This window comes from Schistocerca nitens, chromosome 8, assembly GCF_023898315.1.
Source record: "Schistocerca nitens isolate TAMUIC-IGC-003100 chromosome 8, iqSchNite1.1, whole genome shotgun sequence".
NCBI lineage: Eukaryota > Metazoa > Arthropoda > Insecta > Orthoptera > Acrididae > Schistocerca > Schistocerca nitens.
The window spans coordinates 276,957,691-276,982,818 of record NC_064621.1 but is presented as its reverse complement, the minus strand read 5'-3'; the positions used below and the strand labels follow the sequence as shown (position 1 = coordinate 276,982,818).

Below are 25,128 nucleotides of genomic sequence, written 5' to 3'. Positions count from 1 at the left end.
CCCGACCTTTCCTGCTGTATCCTTCGTCTCCCTCTAGAATTTCAACCAACTTCCACTTGCTAACGGTGAAATCGGTCCAATCACAATAGTCCACCCCACATTGTCCTTCCATTTCTCTCCAATCAGCTTCCTCCACAGCGTTGAATTAATCACTGCCTGTGGTTCCACAGAGCCCAATGGTCTTACTCATTATGCCATTCCATCATAATCACGATCATTTCCATCTATATCTAGAATCACCATAGCATTATTCACATAATCATCAGTGACTACATGTAATCGTAATGTTAAAGAATTCCATGAAGTTTTAAAAAATCATCGATGCTGTCAATCATTGTGTTCTTCAAAGATATAAATATTGTCTAACAATGTGATTTTAAGTCATCTTTTATTATCAACTGGTTTTATGTGTTTCAGACCATCTTTTATGTTATTTTATAGCCCTTTGCAGAAGAGCGGTTTATTCTCTGCCAGTCTGCCTCATTGTAGGGACTTGAAATTACAATAAAGAAAATAAAAAAGAAAGCCACCAGAGCTTCCAATACTCCAAGTTTGCACCACAACTTCAAAGTGGATTATCAACAATATTACAATGACAGTTCTAATTAAATCCGCATTACTTATTAATTGAGGAACCTTATTTCTTTTAGCTTTGGATTTATATTTTTTCCAGCAGATCAAACGCCATTCCCTGCCCCTCCCCCCCCCCCCAGGGCCCCCCCCCCCCCACTGTTTGGCGGGTTCGTGCTTGGCTACCACTGGGCCCCAGCCTTTGCACCATTTTTTCCCTTCTGTGCTGCATGTCTATCCTCTTGCTATTCTTTTTCCCCTTCCTTGGGGAACATGTCTGGGATGCTTTTGGGAATGTTCTGCATTGTCTGTCGCTGACGTAAGAAATCTTTGTTTTCTCTCCCTTTTTCTTTCTTTGTTTCCCTTCCCCTCTAGTTCCTCCGGTTCAGTGTTTGTGATTCCTCTTTTTCTTCTTCCTCCCTTTGCGCTCCTGAAGGCTGGCCCACGCATCTGATGCATAACAGGTGACTGGGTAAAGCGTAATTCCCCACCCTGGGTCGACAGATAGGGTTACCAAGTACCCTGGTACAGGCCTGGCCAAGGGAGGGTCGATTTCCTGAGCTGAAACCTTCCCAAATTGCTGATTGGTCCCTCTGTCAGATATTCGGGAGGTGTGACTGGAGGTGTGAACAATGACCTAAGGTGGTTGCACCCCTTGTGGAGGGATCCCCCAGTTAGAATGAGTGTGCCATAGGAGACGTTGGCAATCTTGGGGATTTTCTCATAATGAGTCGGTCATCTTCCGTATCAACATCTACAAAACGTAAACGTAATGAGGCTACTTATTCAAAGACCCTTCCAGCTGCACCATGGTTTCCCATGGTCTCACATACTGAAGACAGTCAGTCCTTCGCCACGGTAAATCTGTTTATGTTCAAATGTGTGTGAATTCCTTAGGGACTAAACTGCTAAGGTCATCGGTCCCTAGACTTACACACTACTTAAACTAACTTACGCTAAGGACAACACACACACACACACACCCATGCCCAAGGGAGGATTCGAACCTCTGGCAGGAGGGGAAATACGTTTATTATTCAGAAAGGTGGTGGTACAATTGCCAGCTCTGTGAAATCCTGCTCTCGTTAACGGAAAGGCACTTTGCTTTTTATTTATTTATTTAACCTGATCAGATTAGGGCCATCAGGCCCTCTCTTACATCAGACCAGTGTTCGACACATGCAGCATTTCACACATCAGAGTTACATCATGATAATAGTTTAAATAAGAAAATTAGATTACTCTAGTGACAATATGGATAAAGAGTAATGACTAAGACCTAGTGAAGTAAATGCTGGCAGTATTTTTACAACAGGTGCTATACAAACAAATTATGATAAAAACAATAATAAAACAGTAAAAAAAATCAAATAATAATGATAAACATGAGAAAAACTGGCAATAGTAATGAATATTTGTGCAGATGTACATCAATATCTTGGTGCGTAAAGCAGATGTTTACTAGTATAGCGAGTGAAGTGCATTCATGTACAGAGAAAGGCATTACTGTTGCTTAAGTAGATACATCATTAACTGTTTTTTGAAACTGGACATGTTTTTAAGTTCTCTAACATAACGAGGGAGGTTATTCCAGGGTCGGGTTCCCACTACTGTAAAGGACTTGGAGAAGGTGACTGAGCGATGCATTGGAACAAGGAGGATTTTAGTATGGTGGGAACGTGTGTTTCTGTCATGTTGTTCAGACATAAGCGTTAAGGACGAGGAGAGATATGAGGGACAGTGTACATTTACAAGGCAGTAGATGAGACAGAGTGTATGGAAATCTCTGCGTTTGTCTGCACACAGCCAGGTCAATTTTGCATATGCTGGTGAAATGTGATCAAAAAGTCGAACGTCACAAATATATCGGACGCAGGCATTCATTACCAGTTCCAGACGTAGCGAATTTTCCTGAGAGGCCTTGTAGGATAATATCGCTGTAGTCAATGATTGGGAGTATAAGCGTTTGTACTAATTTCTTTTTCAGATCTGAAGGGAAGAGTTTTTTATATTTTTGTAGAAGATGAAGGGATACTGATGCTTTTTTGCACACTGCAGTTACGTGCTCTGTCCCATTTAGATTTTCGTCTATTATTACTCCCAAACTCTTTGCTGAGAGAGACAAGTTAATATTTGTTCCATTTAGGATAAGAGATGGTACGGATTCCCGATGTTTTTGGCTAATGAGCGTAGAGTGACTAACAAGTACCGCTTGGGTTTTAGAGGGGATTAGTTTTAGTCCTATGTCCTGTTCCCATTTTGATGGTGTATCGAGGTCAGTATTGAAATTTTCAATAGCTTTCTTAAGATTGCTTAGTTTCGCACTTAGATACAACTGAAGGTCATCAGCATACATATGATATTTGCAATAGGTCAGAACCGATGAGACATCATTGACATACAGAGAGAAGAGTATAGGACCTAATACTGAGCCTTGGGGAACGCCTGACACTACCTGCCGCCATTGTGATTTTTTATTCCCGGACAGGACGCGTTGCTGACGAGGCGTCATGTATGAGCGAAACCATTGCACTACTACACTTGATGCGAAATTTAAACCGCTACGTTTGGCTAGTAAGATGTCGAAGTCAACAGTATCAAATGCCTTGCTGAAATCTAAGAAGAAAATGATAGTCGCTTCTTGTCTGTCCATGGCAAGTTTCAGGTCATCTGTCACCTTTATCAGTGCGGATGTTGTGCTTCGATGTTTACGGAAACCTGATTGGTATTCGTCTAGTAGGTTGCTAGTAGTTAGGTAGTTGGTGAGCTGGTCGTGGACGATATATTCTAAAGCCTTTGATAGTGCAGGAAGAAGGCTGACGTAGTCAGAGGGTGCTGTGGCTATGTCCGTTTTGGGCAGTGGCTTAAGTTGTCCCAATTTCCAGGCCTCAGGGAAAACGCTTGTGATTGATGAAACGTTGAAAATGTCTGTGTGTTATAGAGGGCAGTAGTTGATCAATAATAACTTTTACCATCTTGATAGTGATGCCATCATGTCCTCCAGTAGATGCTGATCTAATCCGCATAACGGCTTTCTTGACAGTATTGCAAGTGACGTGCTGTAGATAAAATTTTTCTTTGCTACAGTCGTTCATCCCCATGAAGTAATCAATGATTCTCTCTCTCTCTCTCTGTCTCTTTCTTTCTTTCTTTCTTTCTTTTCTTTTTTTTCAATTGTAATTGTAGGTAATGTGAAGACCATGGGATTTTCTGCAACTTTTATTTTACGTAAATCGAGACTACGGAGATTTTTCCACAGGATAGCTGGTCTACATCTATTGTCAGCTAATGTACGAGCATGCCTGAGCTTAGCGTTTCTCACCGCTTGACTGACTATGTTTCGTTTCTGCTTGTATTCAGTATGATTTTCAGGAGTAGGGTGTATCTTGTATGCTCGATGTGCAGCGTCTCTGAGATCCATGAGCTGTTTTAGTTCATCAGTCAGCAAAGGTGCAGGTTTCCTTTTTACTTTTCTGGTCTTTATTGGAGCATATTTGTCATATAATTGAGTAATTTTGTTAGTTAAATCCTGAAGTTTGTCGTTTATGTCCATGAGGGGAGTAGAGGTCAGCCCCCAAATTATTTCTTGTGCCTCAATTTCGAGTTCGGGCAAATTTATGCGTTTGAAGTCTCGGTATGTAGACAGTTTTTGTTTCTTTCTAGGACATTCTAGTGAATACGTCATGAAAATGATGTCATGGGCAGACATGCCAGGCGCAGATATTTAAGAGGTGCGGATTATTCTGTTTGGAGATTTCGTTGCGAATATATCTATGAAAGTGTAACTGGTAGTCGTGTGATGAGTAGGTGCCAGCTGAAGTAGCGTCATATTTGAGGAAGAAAGCATTCTCTTAAATTTCCCAGTGGAAGGACTATTGCGCAGAAAATTAATGTTAGTGTCACCTGCGATAATTACGTGTTCATACGACGATTCGAGACTAGAGAGGGCAGTTTCGAAGCAGGCGAACCCACCTACTTTGGGATGTTTGTAAAGGACACATATTAAGCATTTTCTGTTTTGGGATTTGATCTCTATGAACATATATTCCTCTTGTTTATCCACATTGTAGTCCGATGTATCCAGTACAGTAGGTGACCAATCAGAGGGTATGCACGCCCCTACTCCGCCCCCTCGTCTGTTGCATCTGTTGTGCCTGAGAAAGATATAGCCATCTAGATTTACGGAAGTTGTAGGAATACTTGGTTTGAGCCAAGTCTCTGACAAAAATATTACGTGTATATCAGTAGTTTGAAATATATATTTGAACTCGTCGAAGTAAGCTGGCAGAAATTGGATATTTGCACGTGCAATATGCAGCTTGGTGCGTTCGGGCGTTGATTGCCAGAGGAGGCTGCCGACAGATGTTTGCGGGTCGTGGTTAGCGGTCACAAGAGGGTCTGGCATGAGGAATGCGGAAGGCATGTGAGGGAGGGTGGTGAGGGAGTGTCCTCCCAGTTCTGTGCAGTGAAAGCAGCCGGGAGGGAGAGGGGGTGGGTCCCTGGGGAGGCAACAGGATCTGCGGCCAAGGTCAGCGGTCTGCAACAGTTCTGGAAGTAGCCGTAGGCTGACAGGGGAAGGAATTTCGCTAAACACAACGGGAGTAATTTGCACGTAACGGTAGTGTGTGATATTAATTGCACTAATGAGGATAACAACTAAGGTATGATGGCAGGTTGCTAATTGAAGATGGAAGTGAGACTACCTTATGTAATAATTAACAAAATTACGTGAGAAAAAGATTAGAGATGAAAATAGTTATGGGGAGAAACGAAAAGTTGATAATACAAATAATAACAAAATTACATGAGAAAACAATTAGAGATAAAAAATAGTTATGTGGAGAAACGAGGAAATTGCTAACACATGAGTACAGTTATGGTTGACAGTGTAAACAATATAAGCATACAGGTTAGTGGCAGCAAGGTTAGACATGATTTAGCTTCTAAAGCACAGGCTTTCGAGTTCATTAACACTGCAAATTGTTCTCTTTCCATTTTCGGTCTTAACCATTATCCTGCCGTCATTTGTACATACGTTCTGTAGCCCAAATTTCGAAATCGCGCTCTTCAAAATGTTTAGTCTTTCAGAGGTCAGATCCTCGCGTACTGTCAGACCCAACTTCGCGAGATTCTTCTTTGCTCTGAAAATTTCAGACCTTTTTCTATGGGACACAAATTTCACTATTATAGGTCTTGGTTTTGTAGAACCTGGTGCACTACCACCCACTCTATGATTTCTGTCAATGTCACTGAGAGTCACCTGCACGACTAGCTTTTCTTGGACAAGGTTTATCACTAGTTCATCTGTGTTCTCTCTGCTGCTCTCTGGAATGCCGAACAGTCTGAGATTATTGCGTCTCTGATATTATTCGAGCTCGTCCGACTTCTCGATCAATTTCTGTTCGAGCAGTCGTGCTTTCGTGCTTTCTCCTCACTTGCTTTTAACGATGTGTCCAGTGCACGGATCTCGCCCGCATTCGCCTCCACAGCTTTCTGTATTTTGTCAGTCACTGCTGCAGTGACAGCATCAGTGATGGTTTGAACATCGAGCCCGAGCGTCTCCTTAGCCAGCAGCGCGGCACTCACCTCAGCATTCACGAGTGCGGCGATGTCAGCGATGCCGGCCGGAGCGGCCGCAGCTCCCGGTGTAGACTCCCCGCCTGCGCTGTCGTCGGCCTGGCCGTTGGCTGCAATGCGCGTTTTTCGGCGATTTTCTATTTTAAGTGCGATTCCGTGTAATTGGTGCTCAATATGTGATGTAAAATACGTCACTTGGCAGTAGATATACGGCTTTAGTATATGTAGACCAGCCTAACTGCTTAAAACACCTCCAGATTTCACGTAAACTTGCGAGCCAAGCTAACGCACGTCACTCACTCGCCTTTTGGAGACCACTTCTGATTCTCAAGCACAATAAATGCTTGCTACCTCGCTTCTCCATGGCTACCCTGTTCGAGTCGAGGCCCGTAGAACTTTGAATTCTTCCCATGGTGTAATTTACATCAGGCTGCTCGACGGTCTAACCGAGGCCGAAATCCAATCTTACCTCTCTGATTAGGGTGTCATTGCCGTCCATCGTGTAGTGAAAAAGGTAGATTCCTCCTTAGTGGCCACCAACACTCTCTTCCTCACCTTTGATAGAGTGGTACTGCGTCCAAGATCAAATCAGGCTATGAAATTATCACAGTCCGGCCATACATTCCGAACCTAATACGCTGCTACCATTGTCATCGTTTCAACCACACTAGAACGTCTTGTCGACATTCAGCCAAATGTGTAACCTGCGGTAGGAATGCACAGGAGGGCGATTGTCCGCCTCCTTTCACCTCTAACAATTAGTTCTAACCAGAACCTATTGGCAGTCTTTAGCATACTTTAGAATAATGCCCAGTTCTATACATCTTCTATTTAATGTAAATTAAGTATGTTTTCCGCATTTTCCGCCTATTTTAAAGCTTTCGTAAACAACTTATTTTTTCTGACAAGGTACAAATGACAAGACACATCTGACTTCATATGCAATGTAATAAATTTAAATCAGCAAAAAACTGAAAAAAATTACATAGGTTCTCGTAAATTCTAGTATCACCTTGACTAAGAACAACATAGGGAAGCCATGCCATGGCATATAATGGTCAGGTGTCACAAACACTTTAGAATCGCATCTTCGGCACAAAAATGGTGTCCAATGCAACAGGTTTCTTACTTCAAGAGTACAAAAAGTTAAATGCAATGACTGTGACAAGTATCATACTGGCCAGATGGGCTGTTCGCTTGAAACACCTGTTAGGGAGCAGACACATTCCCAGATCAAGAGAGATTTTTGTGTGCACATCGGTGCAGGGGAGTGTACAGCACAAGACATCAAACGTAATATGGAGACGAGGCACGTTGCTCGCAATGGAAAGCTCTTCGCTTTGCTAGAGAAAATGGAAATTTAAAGTAAAAAGAAAAAAAATCTGCTAAACTAACACTCAGTGAGCACTTTCGAACCTGACTACAACTACTACACTCCTGGAAATGGAAAAAAGAACACATTGACACCGGTGTGTCAGACCCACCATACTTGCTCCGGACACTGCGAGAGGGCTGTACAAGCAATGATCACACGCACGGCACAGCGGACACACCAGGAACCGCGGTGTTGGCCGTCGAATGGCGCTAGCTGCGCAGCATTTGTGCACCGCCGCCGTCAGTGTCAGCCAGTTTGCCGTGGCATACGGAGCTCCATCGCAGTCTTTAACACTGGTAGCATGCCGCGACAGCGTGGACGTGAACCGTATGTGCAGTTGACGGACTTTGAGCGAGGGCGTATAGTGGGCATGCGGGAGGCCGGGTGGACGTACCGCCGAATTGCTCAACACGTGGGGCGTGAGGTCTCCACAGTACATCGATGTTGTCGCCAGTGGTCGGCGGAAGGTGCACGTGCCCGTCGACCTGGAACCGGACCGCAGCGACGCACGGATGCACGCCCAGACCGTAGGATCCTACGCAGTGCCGTAGGGGACCGCACCGCCACTTCCCAGCAAATTAGGGACACTGTTGCTCATGGGGTATCGGCGAGGACCATTCGCAACCGTCTCCATGAAGCTGGGCTACGGTCCCGCACACCGTTAGGCCGTCTTCCGCTCACGCCCCAACATCGTGCAGCCCGCCTCCAGTGGTGTCGCGACAGGCGTGAATGGAGGGACGAATGGAGGCGTGTCGTCTTCAGCGATGAGAGTCGCTTCTGCCTTGGTGCCAATGATGGTCGTATGCGTGTTTGGCGCCGTGCAGGTGAGCGCCACAATCAGGACTGCATACGACCGAGGCACACAGGGCCAACACCCGGCATCATGGTGTGGGGAGCGATCTCCTACACTGGCCGTACACCACTGGTGATCGTCGAGGGGACACTGAATAGTGCACGGTACATCCAAACCGTCATCGAACCCATCGTTCTACCATTCCTAGACCGGCAAGGGAACTTGCTGTTCCAACAGGACAATGCACGTCCGCATGTATCCCGTGCCACCCAACGTGCTCTAGAAGGTGTAAGTCAACTACCCTGGTCAGCAAGATCTCCGGATCTGTCCCCCATTGAGCATGTTTGGGACTGGATGAAGCGTCGTCTCACGCGGTCTGCACGTCCAGCACGAACGCTGGTCCAACTGAGGCGCCAGGTGGAAATGGCATGGCAAGCCGTTCCACAGGACTACATCCAGCATCTCTACGATCGTCTCCATGGGAGAATAGCAGCGTGCATTGCTGCGAAACGTGGATATACACTGTACTAGTGCCGACATTGTGCATGCTCTGTTGCCTGTGTCTATGTGCCTGTGGTTCTGTCAGTGTGATCATGTGATGTATCTGACCCCAGGAATGTGTCAATAAAGTTTCCCCTTCCTGGGACAATGAATTCACGGTGTTCTTATTTCAATTTCCAGGAGTGTAATTCAGTTGTCCTGATGATCTACACGAAAAATCTGGTGGGAAACTATAACAGTAGAAGCACTACTTCCGATGGACAACTTACTCAATGCAGTCTGCACAGAGGACTGTCAATAAGGAGCCCCCGTTTTCCGCATAGCCCACAGTGCATGCACATAGAGATTGGGTATTCTGCATACACACGTTGGGAGGAGGCACCTCAATCACAGTGACACACCACTGACTTTTATTAAATATTCTTAATACTAGGTAACAACACTTTCTTATTTGCTTTAAAATATGGATATTACAGACCTTGGTTTTCATCGACGTTTTAGCGAGCGTAAGGAGAGCAATGAGAGAAGCGTTGAATGATTTTGAAAGTAAACGTTGTCAGCCGACCTGAGTAAAAACCCTGAGAGGTTTTGGTCGTATGTAAAATCAGTAAGTGGGTCAAAATCATCTATTAATTCTCTCAGCAACCAAACCGGCACCGAAATGGAAGATAACAGAGAGACGGCAGAAATACTGAATTTCGTCTTCCGAACATGATTCACCGCGAAAAATCGTAACACTGTCCCACCTTTAAATCGTCGTACGAACGTCGAAAAGGCAGAGATATTGGGATAACCGATCGCGGAATTGAAAAGCAGCTATAATCGCTTAGTAGTGGAAAGTCGTCAGGACCAGATGATGAGATACGTATAAGATTCTATAGAGATTATGCGAAATAACTTGCTTCCCTCCTAGCAGTAATTTATCGTACGTTGCTTGAGCAACGTAAGGTACTTAACAGCTGGAAAAAAGCGCAGATCATTCCCTTTTTTTACGAAAGGCCGTAAGACAGAACCACACAATTAGAGTGACGTCAATCTATTGTAGAATTATGGAACGTATTTCATGCTCAAGAATTATGACGTTTTTGGAAAATGAATATCTCCTCTATAAAAATCTACGAGGATTTCGTAAACAGAGATCCTGCGAAACTCAGCTCGCTCTGTTCTTGCATGAGATCCACAGCGCAATGGACAACGTCGCTCAGATTGATACTGTGTTCCTTGATTTCAGTAAAGCATTTGACACGGTTTCTGCATTGCCGTTTAATGAAAAGAATACGATCTTACGGAGCATCGGACCAGACTTGCGATTGGATTCAAGACTTTCTTGCGAATAGAACTCAAGACGTCAAACGGAAAACAATCGACAGATGTAAAGGTAATATCCGGAGTACCATAGGGAAGTGTGATAGGACCGTTGCTGTTTAAAATATATATAAATGAACTAGCAGAAATCGTCGAATTCTTTTTAAGCCTATTCGCAGATGATGCGGTTGTCTATACCAAAGTAGCAACGCCAGAAGATAGTAAAAATTTTCAGAACAACCTGTAGAGAATTGATGATTGGTGCAGGCTCTGGCATTTGACCTTGAACGTAAATAAATGTAATATACTGCGCGAACATAGGAAAAGAAATCCACTACTGTACAGCTACACTATTGATGACAAACAGCTGGAGACAGAGTCTGCCGTAAAATATCTAGGCGTAACTATCCAGAACGACCTTAAGTGCAATGATCACATAAAACAGATAGTGGGAAAATTAGATACCATACTCAGATTCCCTGGAAGAATTTTAAGGAAATATGACTCATCCACAAAAGAAGTGCCTTATAATGCGTTTCTTTGCCCGATTCTTGAGTATTGTTCATCTACCTGGCATCCCTGTCAAGCAGGACTGATAGAGGAGATAAAGAAGATCCAACAAAGAGCGGCGCATTTCGTCACGGGGTCGTTTAGCTGGCGAGAGAGCGTTGTGGAGATGCTAAACAAACTCCACTGGCACACATTACAAGAGAGGCGTTGAACATCACGGAGAGACTTACTATTGAAATTTCGCGACAGCACTTTTCAGGAGTAGGACAACATATTACTTCCCTCCACATACATCCCGCGTATTGACCACGAGGAGAAAATTCGAGATGTTAGGGCCAATACACAGGCTTACCGACAACTATTCATCTCATGAACTACCCGCGAGTGAAACAGGGTTGAAGGGATCAGATAGCGGGCCAGAATGTACCTTCCGTCACACACCATTAGGTGGCTTGCGGAGTATGATGTAGATCATGTAGATGTAGAAAAGGAGTTCCGACACTATTAGGAGGTACCCCATGTCTTTCGTCAACCCATTGTAGCTTTCTAGGTACATTCAATGGCATATGTGAACAATATGCGCGAAATGTGGTGAGAATGGAGTTGGTGGTACAGAAATAATAAATTATACGTCGTGTATGACCTGACAGTCTTTCATGCATATCATTTTGTATTAAATTACATCTCCTGAACAACATGTCGTACAATGAAATAATTTTGCAAATTCCTTTAGCGGTGCATGTCAATACAAATGCAAAATTTGTCAAAAATACAGTTTACAATAAAGAAATAATAAATTAAAAGGTCATGCCTGATGCGTCACTTTTACTGTGAGAACAGCTAAATGTAGTAAGTGATAAACTTTTTTCATCATTTTTTTGGGGGTCATCAGCAAGGAAAAGTTCTGAAATATGTGTCAAGTTTGTTGCTAGTCACTAGGGGTCCTCTTTGTCAAACACTGATAAATAAATTGTGAACATTTACGCGCCGTATGCTACACTTCTTGTTCACCATCACGACAACCTCTTTGACAGGTAGCTGGTTTTTCTCCCGATAGCGATTCCTTCCAGACAGTAAGTGCTACGTGTACCAATTTTGGCTGAAATCGTACAGTTGTTAGGAGATGTGGAACATACATATATACATATGAATGGTTCAAATGGCTCTAAGCACTATGGGACTTAACATCTGAGGTCATCAGTCCTCTAGACTTAGAACTACTTAAACCTAAATAACCTAAGGACATCACACACATCCATGCCCGAGGCAGGATTCGAAGCTGCGACCGTAGCAGCCGCGTGGCTCCGTACTGAAGAGACTAGAACCGCTCGGCCACAGCGGACGGCCTACATACATGCATACATACGTACATTATAATATGTATGGATCATATTGACAAAAATTTGTTAAAACAATGCCCATCTTTGATGGCATATTGCAGAAAGATGAGACCTGGGTAATGGCTTATACCACAGTTAAACCCTGTGTTCAGAGGAGAACGATCCACCTACCTTATTGAGCGTGTAGCTAAACTTCAGTTTATGACTATGGCTACAGATGTCAAGTGCCCCATACGCAATAATCACCACTGTGAAATACGCCAGAAGACGTCTGTACCGAGTGCACTGAAATGCGTTATTAGTGTGATTTAAAAAAACCATAAGAGACCTGGAGTTGGGATACCTTTAAATTTCTTGCTGTACGGTTCACTCGTTGGGCTGTGCACATCCTCTTTGGATTCCTTCACGACGGTATTCATTCTCATGAATGAAAAAAATTCTTAGATTTCAGCTATTAACCCATCGTCAGGTAGAAAGATAAATAAGTGTGACTAAGAAATTTTTGTGGTGTCAAATATTTTTAAAAACTGCAACTACAAAATATCTCAGTTGTTTTCCAAAGATGATTATTGTTAATGTATGATTTAGGCACAAAGCGAGGTAGATTATTTCACTACAAATTCGATATAAAAATATTTAGAATTGACAAATATGTGACAACTTGAAAAAAAACTACATTACAAATTACAAAAATTTTTTGAGAGGGAAAACAAGTTGTGCAATGCCAAGAACAATTTCGTGAAATATTCTAAGTGAGTGGCCGAACAAGATAAACTTATCTTTAAAAGGCCCAATATTACGAACAGGTACAGTATAACAAGCAAGAATAACACGTAAATATAACAACTGTAATAGTATAAAGTAAAATTTTAGCAGATCAAATGGAATTACGGTACTTGAAATAAAGGACGAAACATAGCGTGCACATAGGAAGAATAATTTACAAAGTAGTCTCGATTGAATAATTTGTAAGTTTGCAGTTACAGCAAGTGCGTAAATGAACGGTATCGATACTATATGGTGTCACTTAAAGCGAGCTGATATGGTTCTACAAGGCTGGCCTATATAGAATTTGCCACAAATGATTTTGTATATTACACTCTTTTCTAAAGCTTAAGTGATGTCTCTATCATTGGACGAAAAAGTCCAGTATTATACATAAAACGATGTTTTAAAGTTCCTGCATTTTAAATTTTTGTCCACATTCAGACAGACTATCCCTAATGCATGTAATCGCGTCGGTTTTGAGGTGGTGGGTCAAGCAAAAGATAATCATGTGAGGAGGCTTGTTTTTTTATGCATTATGGGGTCCACTACTGCAGGTGTGTAGCCATTACTTTATAATACTAGTTTACTGTATTTCATTCAGTTAGGAAATTATTATCACTGATGGGGATGGATATTAGTCGACGTATCATTGAATGAAAGGCAGAACGTTTATCACTGGATGTTGAGGATAAGCAAGTACTTCAATGTCAGTGGTGATAGACCTGGCAAATCTTGAAATCATGAATGCGGTCAAAGATATTAATGGTTAGATGAAAGTAATTATGTGGAATTATTCCATACATCATTGCGAATTGGATAGTGTTGTCCTTAGAATTTAGATGTATAAGGAATGTTTGAAACTGTTCAAAAATGGCTCTGAGCACTATGGGACTTCACTTCCGAGGTCATCAGTCTCCTAGAACTTAGAACTACTTACACCTAACTAACCTAAGGATATCACACAAATCCATGCCCGAGGCAGGATTCGAACCTGCGACCGTAGCTGTCGCGCGGTTCCAGACTGTAGCACCTAGAACCGCTCGGCCACCCCGGCCGGCTGTTTGAAACTGTCTGGCAGTACATGCCCATATGCAAAACGTACCACTAACATGCGTAAAACAGAATCCGGCATTGTAAAAGAAGGGATTCTTTTTAAATAAATGCTTTCCACAACTGTTCTTGAAGATGTATGCTAGTACTGGACTGGGTATTGGCTGGGGGAGGGGAGGAAAAGGGTGGCGTTTCAGTGGTAGACAGTCTGTTTGTATACCTAGCCAATGAAATGGAGCTAATTTTGCTTCAGGCAAGTACACTGCTAATTTTATGTCACCTGTTACAACTGGGTCAACTACTGATCCTTCAAGTACCAAAGTCTGTGAGATCATTGAAGCACTCCTGAAGTGGTAAATCATTGAATAAGATACAGACATCGAAAAAAGTAGCTTGGCACTAATGGGCATTTGGATTACTTTTAACTTGCACTCTAAGTTTATAAGTTTATTTAGGAAACAACTTTTCTTCTATCAGTAACGATTTTTTATTTATATTTATATTTTTCATGATGCGTTTCAGGGAAGGACTTCCATTTTGATGTGTGTTTGCTTTGTGTGTGATGCCCTCTATTTGTGGTGATTTCAATTTCTGGGGTGCTGCAGTTTTATATTGTCCTTACTGCAACGCTTAAATATTGGCGACTTTTAATTAATGATAGATATTTACGTAGAGATGTTGGGAAATTTGGAAACAGCTTCTACGTACAGCTTTCTTGTAGTTTACTTGTGCAGAAACACACAATTTTCGGTTCACAGTGCATAATGAAGTTACTACACGTATATAAAAAAACCTAGAAAGATGTTTCTACATGTAGCCAAGATACATAATGCTGTAAAATCACCCACAGAGAATGTGTACTTCCGTACAGAGGATAATTATCTCAGTAATCTGGATCACTATTTCTTACACATATATGTTCAATAATAGCTACTCATTATTTCTGTGTAGGTATACTGTCAATCACTTTCCATTGTTTCATTCATATATATCAATATATCTGCACTTCTTCCAGTAGATCCATTTTATGCCCTTTATTTACTCTGTAGAATGTCTTGAGATCTGGCTGTAATTTTCGAAACGATTTTCCTATGCTGTGCATACACGTTGGCTTTTGCTGATATGTGTCTGTTGTGTGTATATGCTTTAATGTGCTGTGTATATGTGCTGTTGAAATCTCAGGCTGTCTGTCGTATGTAAGACTTGAAGTATTTCTTACATGTTATTTTGTACATTTCATAGTTTGCATGCAAGTCATATTTGGACTTTATCCTATGTATTACTTTTTGTTGTAGTTATTAGATGCAGAGGTCCCATCAGAACCGAAGATATTTCATAATCTTTTCCGATATATTGCCAATGTACAGGATGCTACATACACATTTACTTACCTTTATCTTCTGTGCTGTAGTTTGTGTCTAGGTGTTTCTTTACTTTGTGGGTAACTAAGTCAGCCGTGGAAGCATTGCAGTCAGTAATAACTACACGTGTCAACTGTGTTGGTTTTTTTTTTTTTTGGATATTTTCTTGGTCGAAAGATATTTTAATTGCATTTTGCACATTAATCTATACCCTAGTTGTTTATGGATGTTTGGATGACATGAACTCGCAGAGATTGTGCGATTTGTCACTGTATTTTGCTCAGAAATTTAGCATGCGCATGTGTTATTGTGTTGTGTGACTAGGTCTAGATAAATGATGCTGTCGTCTTGTGTAAGTTGTTATACAAGTGGATCATTAGAAAGCTACAAGCAGAAGTTCTTTAGAAATGTATCTATTAACTCCGTAGAAAGAGCTATCATAAAAATTCGCTCTTATTTTTAAACATTACTCCAAAGACAACTGACGAACGCAGCACTTCAAACATCGAAAATTTCAGTGTAGCACACAGAAACGCACCTGAGAATGGGAATCATACCCCGAATGATTGATGAAAAGTAAAAGTAGAAAGAAATTCATGACAGATAGCAAAATAACAGTTTTTATAAACCAATCTACCGATTTTTCAGTCACAGAATTTGAGCAATCATTCGTCACGGCATAAACAATTATCAGTGTTCACACAGGCAATGCAAGCTATATACAAATATAAAAATTTTACACTGAATTTACTAAAAACAGTTGATTACATAAGACTCAACAAATATTGTTAACTGTTACGTTTAATCATGAACTATATATATAAATAAAAATAGATTCAAGTAGCAACATAACAAAACTTATTAAGTGCAAAACAAAAAACTATGCCTGGAAGCCAAAACAAATCATTTACACATTATGAGTGGCTGACTAAACAAACAGGTATATAGCATGTATATAGAAGAAGGAAACTCATTGAACCCACCTTATAAGATGAGATACACAACCACATATAACATATTGTGGGTAAGGAGTCTCTGAATGTTTGTAAATCACCTGACAAGAAATTGCAGATTTGGATATTCAATAAACATAAGACATGTGTCTTTTTAACATATAGCAAAAACCCATATGTATGTTACAGAAGAGTGGTGAATAATAGTTTAATTCGATCAAAGGGAAAGGACTCAAACAAAACATAAAACTTTATCTCAACAACCATACACTAAAACAGATCATAGCTATGAAGCTGCAAAATTCAATTTAAATACAAAAGCAGCATATAACTGCATGAATTCTTTATTACTTGTAATATTCGGCACATAAAAACACTAAATGAAACAACTTTAAAATAAACTTAAAGAGCAGTGAAAGCACATACATGTCCTCTTGACATAAACTGGAAGTATCTCATACTTAAGACTCCAGAGCCACCATTTTATCAATACAAACAAGAAAAAACAGAGAAAGAAATCCATTAAACCATTAGTAAACATAATAAATAGTAAAGCACATGGACTGTTATAGAAAAACTGTATCCCTTACAGAACAGTATGGTACTAGTTGAAGAACCAAACCCGAAAAAGTCCATCAAGATTCTTAGTTTTTATAACTTGACATTCCCTCTACTAAAACAGATTTATACAAGAAGCATAGTATTGATCACAAACAACCTTCTGAAACATAAGAAACGTGTATTCAGAGAGACTGTTGAATTTGTGGAAGACTACAGTTGCCAGCAATTATGCAACTTCAGAGAGTGACTGAGTACTATATAAAGCAAATAAGCACACGGAAACCACACCACCGAAAATAAAGATGAAAACAAATGTATATCCAGCATCCCACATATTGGCAACATATCACAAAAGAGTGAAAATATCTTCAAAAACCACAAAGTAAAAATTGAATTCTCTACATCTAATAAACTACAACAAAAACTAATATGTAACGAAAAGTATGAATGTGATCCATATTCATATCATGGGAAATACAAAATAACATACCAGGAATGCTTCATATTTCACCTAAGACAAACAAGCTCAGATTTCAGCAGCAGGTATTGTAGCACATTAAAGCATACACGTGCAAGACACATTACATCAGTAATAGCCACCCCCTGCCACCCCCGCGTAATCAGAGCACAGGACAACCATTTGGAGAAGTAGAGAAACGTGTCAAAATACTCCACAGACTAAATAAAGGTCACAAAATGGATGTGTTGGAAGAACTGCAAATATATTCACACTAAATACAAAAGAAAGATCAAATATTAAGTGGAAAGTGAATCTCTTTAGATGCGTGTACAGTATACTTGTGTAAAATATATGATAAGCAGAAATAATTATCTAACATTTTACATGTATATAAGCAATAGTGATCGAGCTGATGAAGATAATACCTTCATAGAGAAGTATATATATTTTGTGGGTACCCCTTAGCATTATTATTGTTGAGTACACATAAAACATCTTTGTGAGTGTTTACATACGTCTGGAAATTTCAGTATGTGCTGTGCACAGAATATTGTGTGTGAGCTTCTGCAGAAGTGGGCCACTAATAAACAGTAGGTAGAAGTTGCGTCAAGATCGATCATATGTAAACATCACGTGTTCATTTATAAATTACACTACCCACAAGAAAACAGTGCAGCACATATCACAGCGAAAACATCACGAATAAATAGCATAACACACATAAAAATTATTTTGAAAATGGCAATCATTTCGCAAAGCGCGTCGTACAAATTATGAGTAAAACGAATCGCGATTGGCGGCAAAAGAGTTATTTCATAAATAAACACACACTTTTTACAGTCGCAGACTTTCACCAACCATTTATAATTGCTCATATTTGATGGATCAAGGATATTAGTTTTCGGAAACGTTTTGTGGTGGAAAATATTTTAAGCAATCGCTAAATGCAATTACATGTGCCAACACAGTAAACTAATGATGCGTTACTAACAAGAGGCTAATGAAACAAAACCATTAGACGAGACTCAATACGTTAATGATACTTATATTCGACTGTTCATTCATACATTGCTGTTTCCTGGATTCTTAAACGAACTGTTACCGAATATAAGTAATATTTAATTTTGTTAAATTATGTACCAGATTGCACATTGAAATGTGAGTAGGTTATGATCAGAGTGACCTATGCTATGTTATCCGAAGCAGCGTCAGTTTCATAGTCCATTGTCAGACCTCTGCTTCCGTCAGACGCATTGTTGAGCAAATTGGAATATTCGTGTAAATGGAAAAAACTAGGTTTCAGAATCAGCCTGTATATATTCCGTAATTTCCGACGAAATTCTGTTCCTTCATAAAATATGTTTGTTGATGACTACAGTAGTTTTAAAATGTCTCCTTTTCTACAAGCAAATGTCGCGTATTCTGGAGAAATCAGCATGCCTGAAGCAATAGCACAGTCATCCGTAAGAAAGTCGAAGTTTGATTGAGGTACTAAATTACAAGCAGCCCATTCGTGAAGTTGATAAAGTTTACCAGTGAATACTACTTTCAAGGATTGATTTTATGTATTGAGAACGTGAAGTTGTTCGATTCCCTAGATAACTACTCTACTTTTTTCGAATTATTCTTTACAAGTAATATGTTTTAACGGACCATGTTTGCCCAGAGGTTTCTTATCTGTTAAATTAATTTCTTACTGGCACATCTCCCCTTAACAAAAGAGATAATTTAATCGAGAATTTTAAATTTTCTGCTTTTTGTCACGTTGAGAGTAGATTTTTTTACCAGAATCACCCCTGGGAACATTATTTTAACACATTACTTAATATTAATGGCGAACCGTTTCAGCTTTAATTTACATTTCTCCTCACACAACTTATTCTTAGATGTTAATGATTACTTTCTATATCACATTAAAGCAGAACAGTCTGATTTTTCTTTAAGTATCAGCTGTAAACAGAGGGGGAAGAAGGAGCTCCCTCACTCAACAAGTCGTCTCGCACTGTGTAGCAGCTTAGTGTTTTACAGAAAGAGATAAGCTTCTAGAACATTCAAGAGCTCAGAGGTCCAGACCCTCTCTCGGCTATCGAGTTTAAGACTTCCTGTGGTTTGTCTTGCAAATCTTAGGTTCATTACTTCGAAAAGGACATAACACTTACCTCCCCCTGTCATTTTCTAACCAAAGTTCAAGGCCTAATGGACTCATCGTTGATGGGGCGTTAAACCGTAATCCTCCTGTTATAACGAAAGACATTGCCAGTGAGCGGGTGATAAAACTGATCAGCCTAGAAAACATATTATTTAAGAAATTTTTGGAATGAGAGTACTACTAAATGGAACGATTTGAGTTCGATCTTATTACGATCACGTTAGCTTATAATAAATGACATTGTTATGTGCAGTGAGAGCTTTTCACGAAATCACAATCAACAGCTTTCTCCTCCGACTGCAAAAGTATTTAATTGACTCCCATCTGTGTCAAAATAAGTGAAATCGAAGCTTGCGATAAAGAGTAAGGTGTTCATTCTCCCTCGCACTTTTTGAGACTGGAAGCGTTGAGAAATAGTCTTGGGAAACAATCTGAAAACACTTAACTATGACCTGTAGTGTACTCAAGTGGATGTCAACGAAAACGTGGATAATTAAAATTTTCTACTGTTAAATTGAAATGTGAAGTCACGACTGATACTGTTTAAGTTAAATAAGTATCGATGTCGTATTTTTAGCTGACTGTGAATAGTATTGTCTTACGGGGATGTAATAGATTCACTTCAGAGCTACGAGGAATTTTAATCACAAGTACTGATGTGGTCATGTAAGAACAATAGCATTCAATACGTAATTGCGCAGAATATCTCTTACAAATAGTGACAATATTTATACTCCTTATCACACGCAAATTGTCCTCTCTCAATTTTTGTACGCACTTAGATGTTTGAATACGGTTGTATTAGCCCCCCAATATTTCCTTTCTGAGTAGTTTAAGTAATAACCGCTGCCGCATTTGTTTGAATATGTCACCCAACACACATTTAGTCGAAAAGATGTTACACTGCGATCTAAATATAATGTGAATTTCCTGCTGTGTAACAAATTTTCTTTTACGTAAGATCGCATTGGTTTTCATTTCAAGTAAAAAATGGCGTTTTACAACCCGTTTGCCCTTAACATCGGTTTATAATCTCAACATCATACTAGTCTCTAAACGATCTAGTTGACAATAGAATAAACCATTTGCTCATTAGTTGCCCGCTTAGATACGAGATACTGAGGCAACATTCATTTACGAGCGATGATCGACATGTCCAATAATTTCCCATTGATGACCTGAGGGTACTTCCAGCACAGTGATCGTCTAGTCGCCTCTATAGGTTAAATAAGGAGTAATTTCCCTATTCTTGTACTGTAAGTCCACTCTACGAGACCAGAAACGTATCCGGGAAGCTACAGGATATGTAAAAATTGTTGATTAGATTATTTCTGTGAAACAGCATCCCCTCTTGCCTTACCCTCTGAAGCACGATACAGGCGCGATTTAGAGTATTTCTTGGGGATGTCTGTAAATAAATAACAGCCCCATTGACTATCAGAAACATTAAATTATTCCAAATCTCACCATTCTCCGTATACACTGACTCCTTACCTTTGACACTCCTCTGTAAACTTCCCGGGAAATAAGAGATGGCACACAGCGCCAGCAGAATTGCGAAGGCACCTTCGAATCTCATCCTGAAAGGCTGCGGAGACCTGAACGCACGATCTGGCCTATTGATTTTACCGTCTCTTCTTATACACTCCCACTGGACTCGTTATCGACTAGAGACTCGCGTCATTTTGATCGGTACAGCGATAACGCGCTGCAAACTAATGCTGCGGTCGAAGCTCGTCTTTTCCTCCACAGTTTGCAGACGCTCGCAGCCAGTATCACTGTTCACTTCAGAGCGCCCTCTTTCTGTGTTCAAGGCGACGCTAGAATGCGTTTTTCGAGAATGCCGTCTGCGGTATGCAACGGGCCTGGTGAGCGAAATACGACAAGAATGTAGTCCGGGTGGATTCGCCAAACACACAGTAGCATCGAGATAAACGAAACTGACGTAAGGTCCCAACCTCATTTCATAGAAGTTTATCAGGACTGAAAATTCTAACATGCGTATCTGAAGCATATCTCTTTTCCTTGATAAGTAATATCTGTAAACGCAGCCAATTCCCTCTTTTTTCCGTAATAATTATCAATTCTCAGACAGTATGTTCATTTACATCCACACCAGTACCTGACCGGCCACGTTACATTGTGTGGCGGAGTTTGCAATAGCACAATCGACCGCGCCGAGTAAACAACCTTGTGGCGAAATACGCCGCTCTTCGAAGGATCTTCTGGCAAGAGTCTCACACTGAGGAGAAATCCTCCGGAATCTGTCGAACGTTTTACAAGCCGCTTCTTTCAATAAGTTTTTTGCAATGAACTTCAGACCGGCATCAGCTTTGTCTACAAATTGTTTACGTGGTCGTTCCATATTAGGTCGCTCTGGATCGTTACTCCTAGGTATTTTCGGTAGTTACAAATTTCAGTGACTTGCTGCCAAGAGTGCAATTCCGCAGTAGTGCTTCTCTTAACCTGTTTTTGCGCAACACGCCACATTTATTAACGACCTGGTTCAACAGCTGGGGGTATCCCTGCAGTTATTTAAATTACTCTGACGTTGCTTAACTGACTGAATCGTATGCAAACAGGCTCACGGAGCGTCCAGTGTTACGCACCAAATTATTTATGTACGAAGGGAGACCTATAGGTAAAACACCGCATTTTTTCTCGGCTAATTTGCGTTGAAAACTGAATTTTTTGGGGAAATATTAAAACATTCACGCATCAGGCCCTATAGGTTCATGACGTTCCGATTAGTGGCGGGGCTATATGTAGCCTGAGGTGCGTTCTGTGCAGAGACCTGTCGTTGAGATTCTCTTGGCGGAATACCAGAGCATCGCAGATGTTCAGAGGAGCCGGCACGACGGCTACGGAGGCTTGGTAGTGAACAAAAGTACGGCGAGTTCTTGGGCGGGGCGTCTGTCATCACGCAGCTAGGTCGTCTAAATTTCTCCTATCTGCCGTGTGCCTACCGGTCGCTCACAGCTGGGACTCCCGTAACGTATTTGTCGCCACAAAGATGCAAACGAGTTTCTCCTTCTACACAACAACCCAAGACATCGCGCAAGTCTGCGCACCCGGGAGGAGCTCACAAAACTTGACTTCTCTGTTCCACATCCACCCTACAGCCCGGATGTCGCACATTCCAACTTCCATCTGTCTGGCCCAATGAATGATGCTCTCTGCGGGAAACAGTACGTGGATCATGGAGAGGTTATTGATGCAGCAAAACGCTGGATCCGAAATCGACCAGTGGAGTAGCACCATGTAGAAGTACGGGCCTTCCCAGTAAGGCGGAGTAAGGCTGCCGCATTGCACAGAGACTATGTTGAAAAATAGGGTTATATAGCCAAAAGAGTGGGGAATAATGTAGTGTATCTGAATCCTGAATAAAGCTTACCTACTTTCAGAAAAAAATGCGTTGCATTATCTATTGAACGGCTCTCGTAGACAGTGATGGCTGTATGACAATTGGGGTACTTTTGAATCTAGGTTTCGTCAGTCGATTTTGTTCCGATAAGAGCGACCCTAGGAAATGAAACACTAAAAGTAGTCGATGAGTTTGCTATCTTGGCAGTAAAATAACTGATTATGAGCAAAGAGAGAAGAATGTAGACTAGCAATGGCAATAAACCCGTTCGGGAAAAGACAAATATGTTGACATGGAGTAGAAATTTAAGTGTTAGAAAACGTTTTCTGAAGATATCTGCCGAGAGTGTAGCGTCGTACGGAAGAGAAACGTGAATGATAAGCAGTTTAGACAAGAAGAGAATAGAAGCGTTTGAAATGCGATGCTGCAGAAGAATGTTCAAGATTAGATGATTAGATCGCGTAAGTAATGATTAAGTACTGAATAGAATTAGGGAAAAAAGAAATTTGTGGCGTACACTGACTAAAAGAATGGATGGAATGAAAGGACACACCCTGGGCGATCAAGAAGTCATCAGTTTACTAGTAGAGGGAATTATGAGTGGTAAATATTGTGGACAGAGACCGGGAGCAGTAAGCAGGACCAGATAGATGTAGGTTGCAGTAGTTAGTCGTAAATGCAGAGGTTGCACAGGAGAGAACAGCGTTCAGAGCTGCAACGACCAGTCTTGGGACTGAACACCACAACAACATCAGTAGCAACAACAACAACGACAAGAACGATGTTTCCCGGAACGTACTCATACGACTATCTCATGACTTCCTTGGAAATGCTGTAATAGACATGACAGTTTGCTTTGTAAATCAAAATAGACATTAGTTTAAGTCGTACCCTGAAAAAAAAAAAAAGAACTACTCCTACATAAACCAAGTTCTACATACACGCCATACTCAAACGAGTAAAGAAGACGAAAATGTAACACAGGATACAAGAAGATAATATGCTGTAAAAATCCTGCTGGTAACAATAAGAAATGATAAATCACCATTGCCGGCCGAAGTGGCCGTGCGGTTAAAGGCGCTGCAGTCTGGAACCGCGCGACCGCTACGGTCGCAGGTTCGAATCGTGCCTCGGGCATGGATGTTTGTGATGTCCTTAGGTTAGTTAGGTTTAACTAGTTCTAAGTTCTAGGGGACTAATGACCTCAGCAGTTGAGTCCCATAGTGCTCAGAGCCATTTGAACCATTTTTTAAATCACCATTGGTGCGCATTTGGGATATAAGCGGTCCAATGCATATGTGTCTAATTTAACAATAAACTGTTCTTTTTATGTTCTTCAACAATGGTTTCAAAAGCTAAAGACGGAGATCTGAATATTTCTGCATTTCTATAGGTACCATATAGACAGAACAGGTTAAGAGTTTACAAGAACCAGATTTGGGTGCTACAGCCATACGTATAATTACACCAGTATTCAGACACATACATACGGGAGGCACATAGTGACATACATTTAGAGGCTGAGCGTTGTATATTCTGCTGAGTATCACGTGGGAATACAGCCAGTTAACTGGGTTTTGGTGTTCCCCTGAGGCTGTGATTACCAAGAACATTGGATTAATAGCCTAGGGGACTATATCTTCACGTTGCCACTTGACGGTCTCGTACAGCACTTTACATGTCGCTATATCGTTGGATCCTAACAAAGTTTGGAAACTGCTTGGTAACTGATGACCAACAGCCCAAAGATTTATATGGTTTATGTGCTACGTCTTCCGAGGACATTGTAGAAATATATGGTTTGAATTTTCTTCCTCTCCACAAACACATAAGTGGAGTGGCGCATAGACTGATTCCATAGAGGTGGTTGTTGAACTTCCAGTGATTAAATTTTAGCCACGCTACAACTATTGTAAATCTACTTCATGTTTGTGCATTATTATACTACAGTACTCTTGGAATGGTGGGATTAATTTCTCCTTTGTGACTGCCTTTGATTTTAGATGTCCGCGGCCGTTCCTCTTGCCACTCAGGGGACACCCGCTTTCTGAGTATATGTATCATATCTGTGAGAGGGAGTTTGTCGTTTTAAATACCTTCATGTAGATGTACCTGCTTTGCTAGGGCATCTACCTGTCCATTTACAGGTATCCCAGAGCAGCCCTTCATCCATACTGGCATGATGTTGCGACAGTTCCTCAGCGCCCAACACACAATGTCGACAATTGCTGCAATTATTGACCTCGTACAACTATTCCAATGTATTTTAAACAGTTGTAGGGATCACATATTACCAGAGGTGATGACCGTTGTGTCTGCTGTGATCGTCTGTGCGAGTAGTAGGGCTCCCAAAATGGCAGTCAGCTCGGATGTCACAACAGTCGAATGTGGATCCAGCTTGTATAGGCCTTGTTTGCCTTGGAGCACCCAATAAGTACTACCATCGCATTTACTAAGCTTGGACTCATCTATATACACCACATACGCGACG

General features: G+C 41.0%; 1 protein-coding gene across 1 annotated transcript in view; it reads right to left on the bottom strand.

Annotated features, from left to right (window-relative positions):
• Positions 1-21,134, bottom strand: part of LOC126199521 (basic proline-rich protein-like) — a 35,521-nt gene extending 14,387 nt beyond the window's left edge. Inside the window, exons 1-2 of the mRNA XM_049936442.1 lie at positions 20,768-21,134; positions 20,634-20,681 (exon numbers count right to left, since the gene is read on the bottom strand). Coding sequence (XP_049792399.1) covers positions 20,634-20,681; positions 20,768-20,852 — 133 coding nt within the window. The 5' untranslated portion in view covers positions 20,853-21,134. The remainder of the gene's footprint in view (positions 1-20,633; positions 20,682-20,767) is intronic.
• Positions 21,135-25,128: the final 3,994 nt, after the last annotated feature.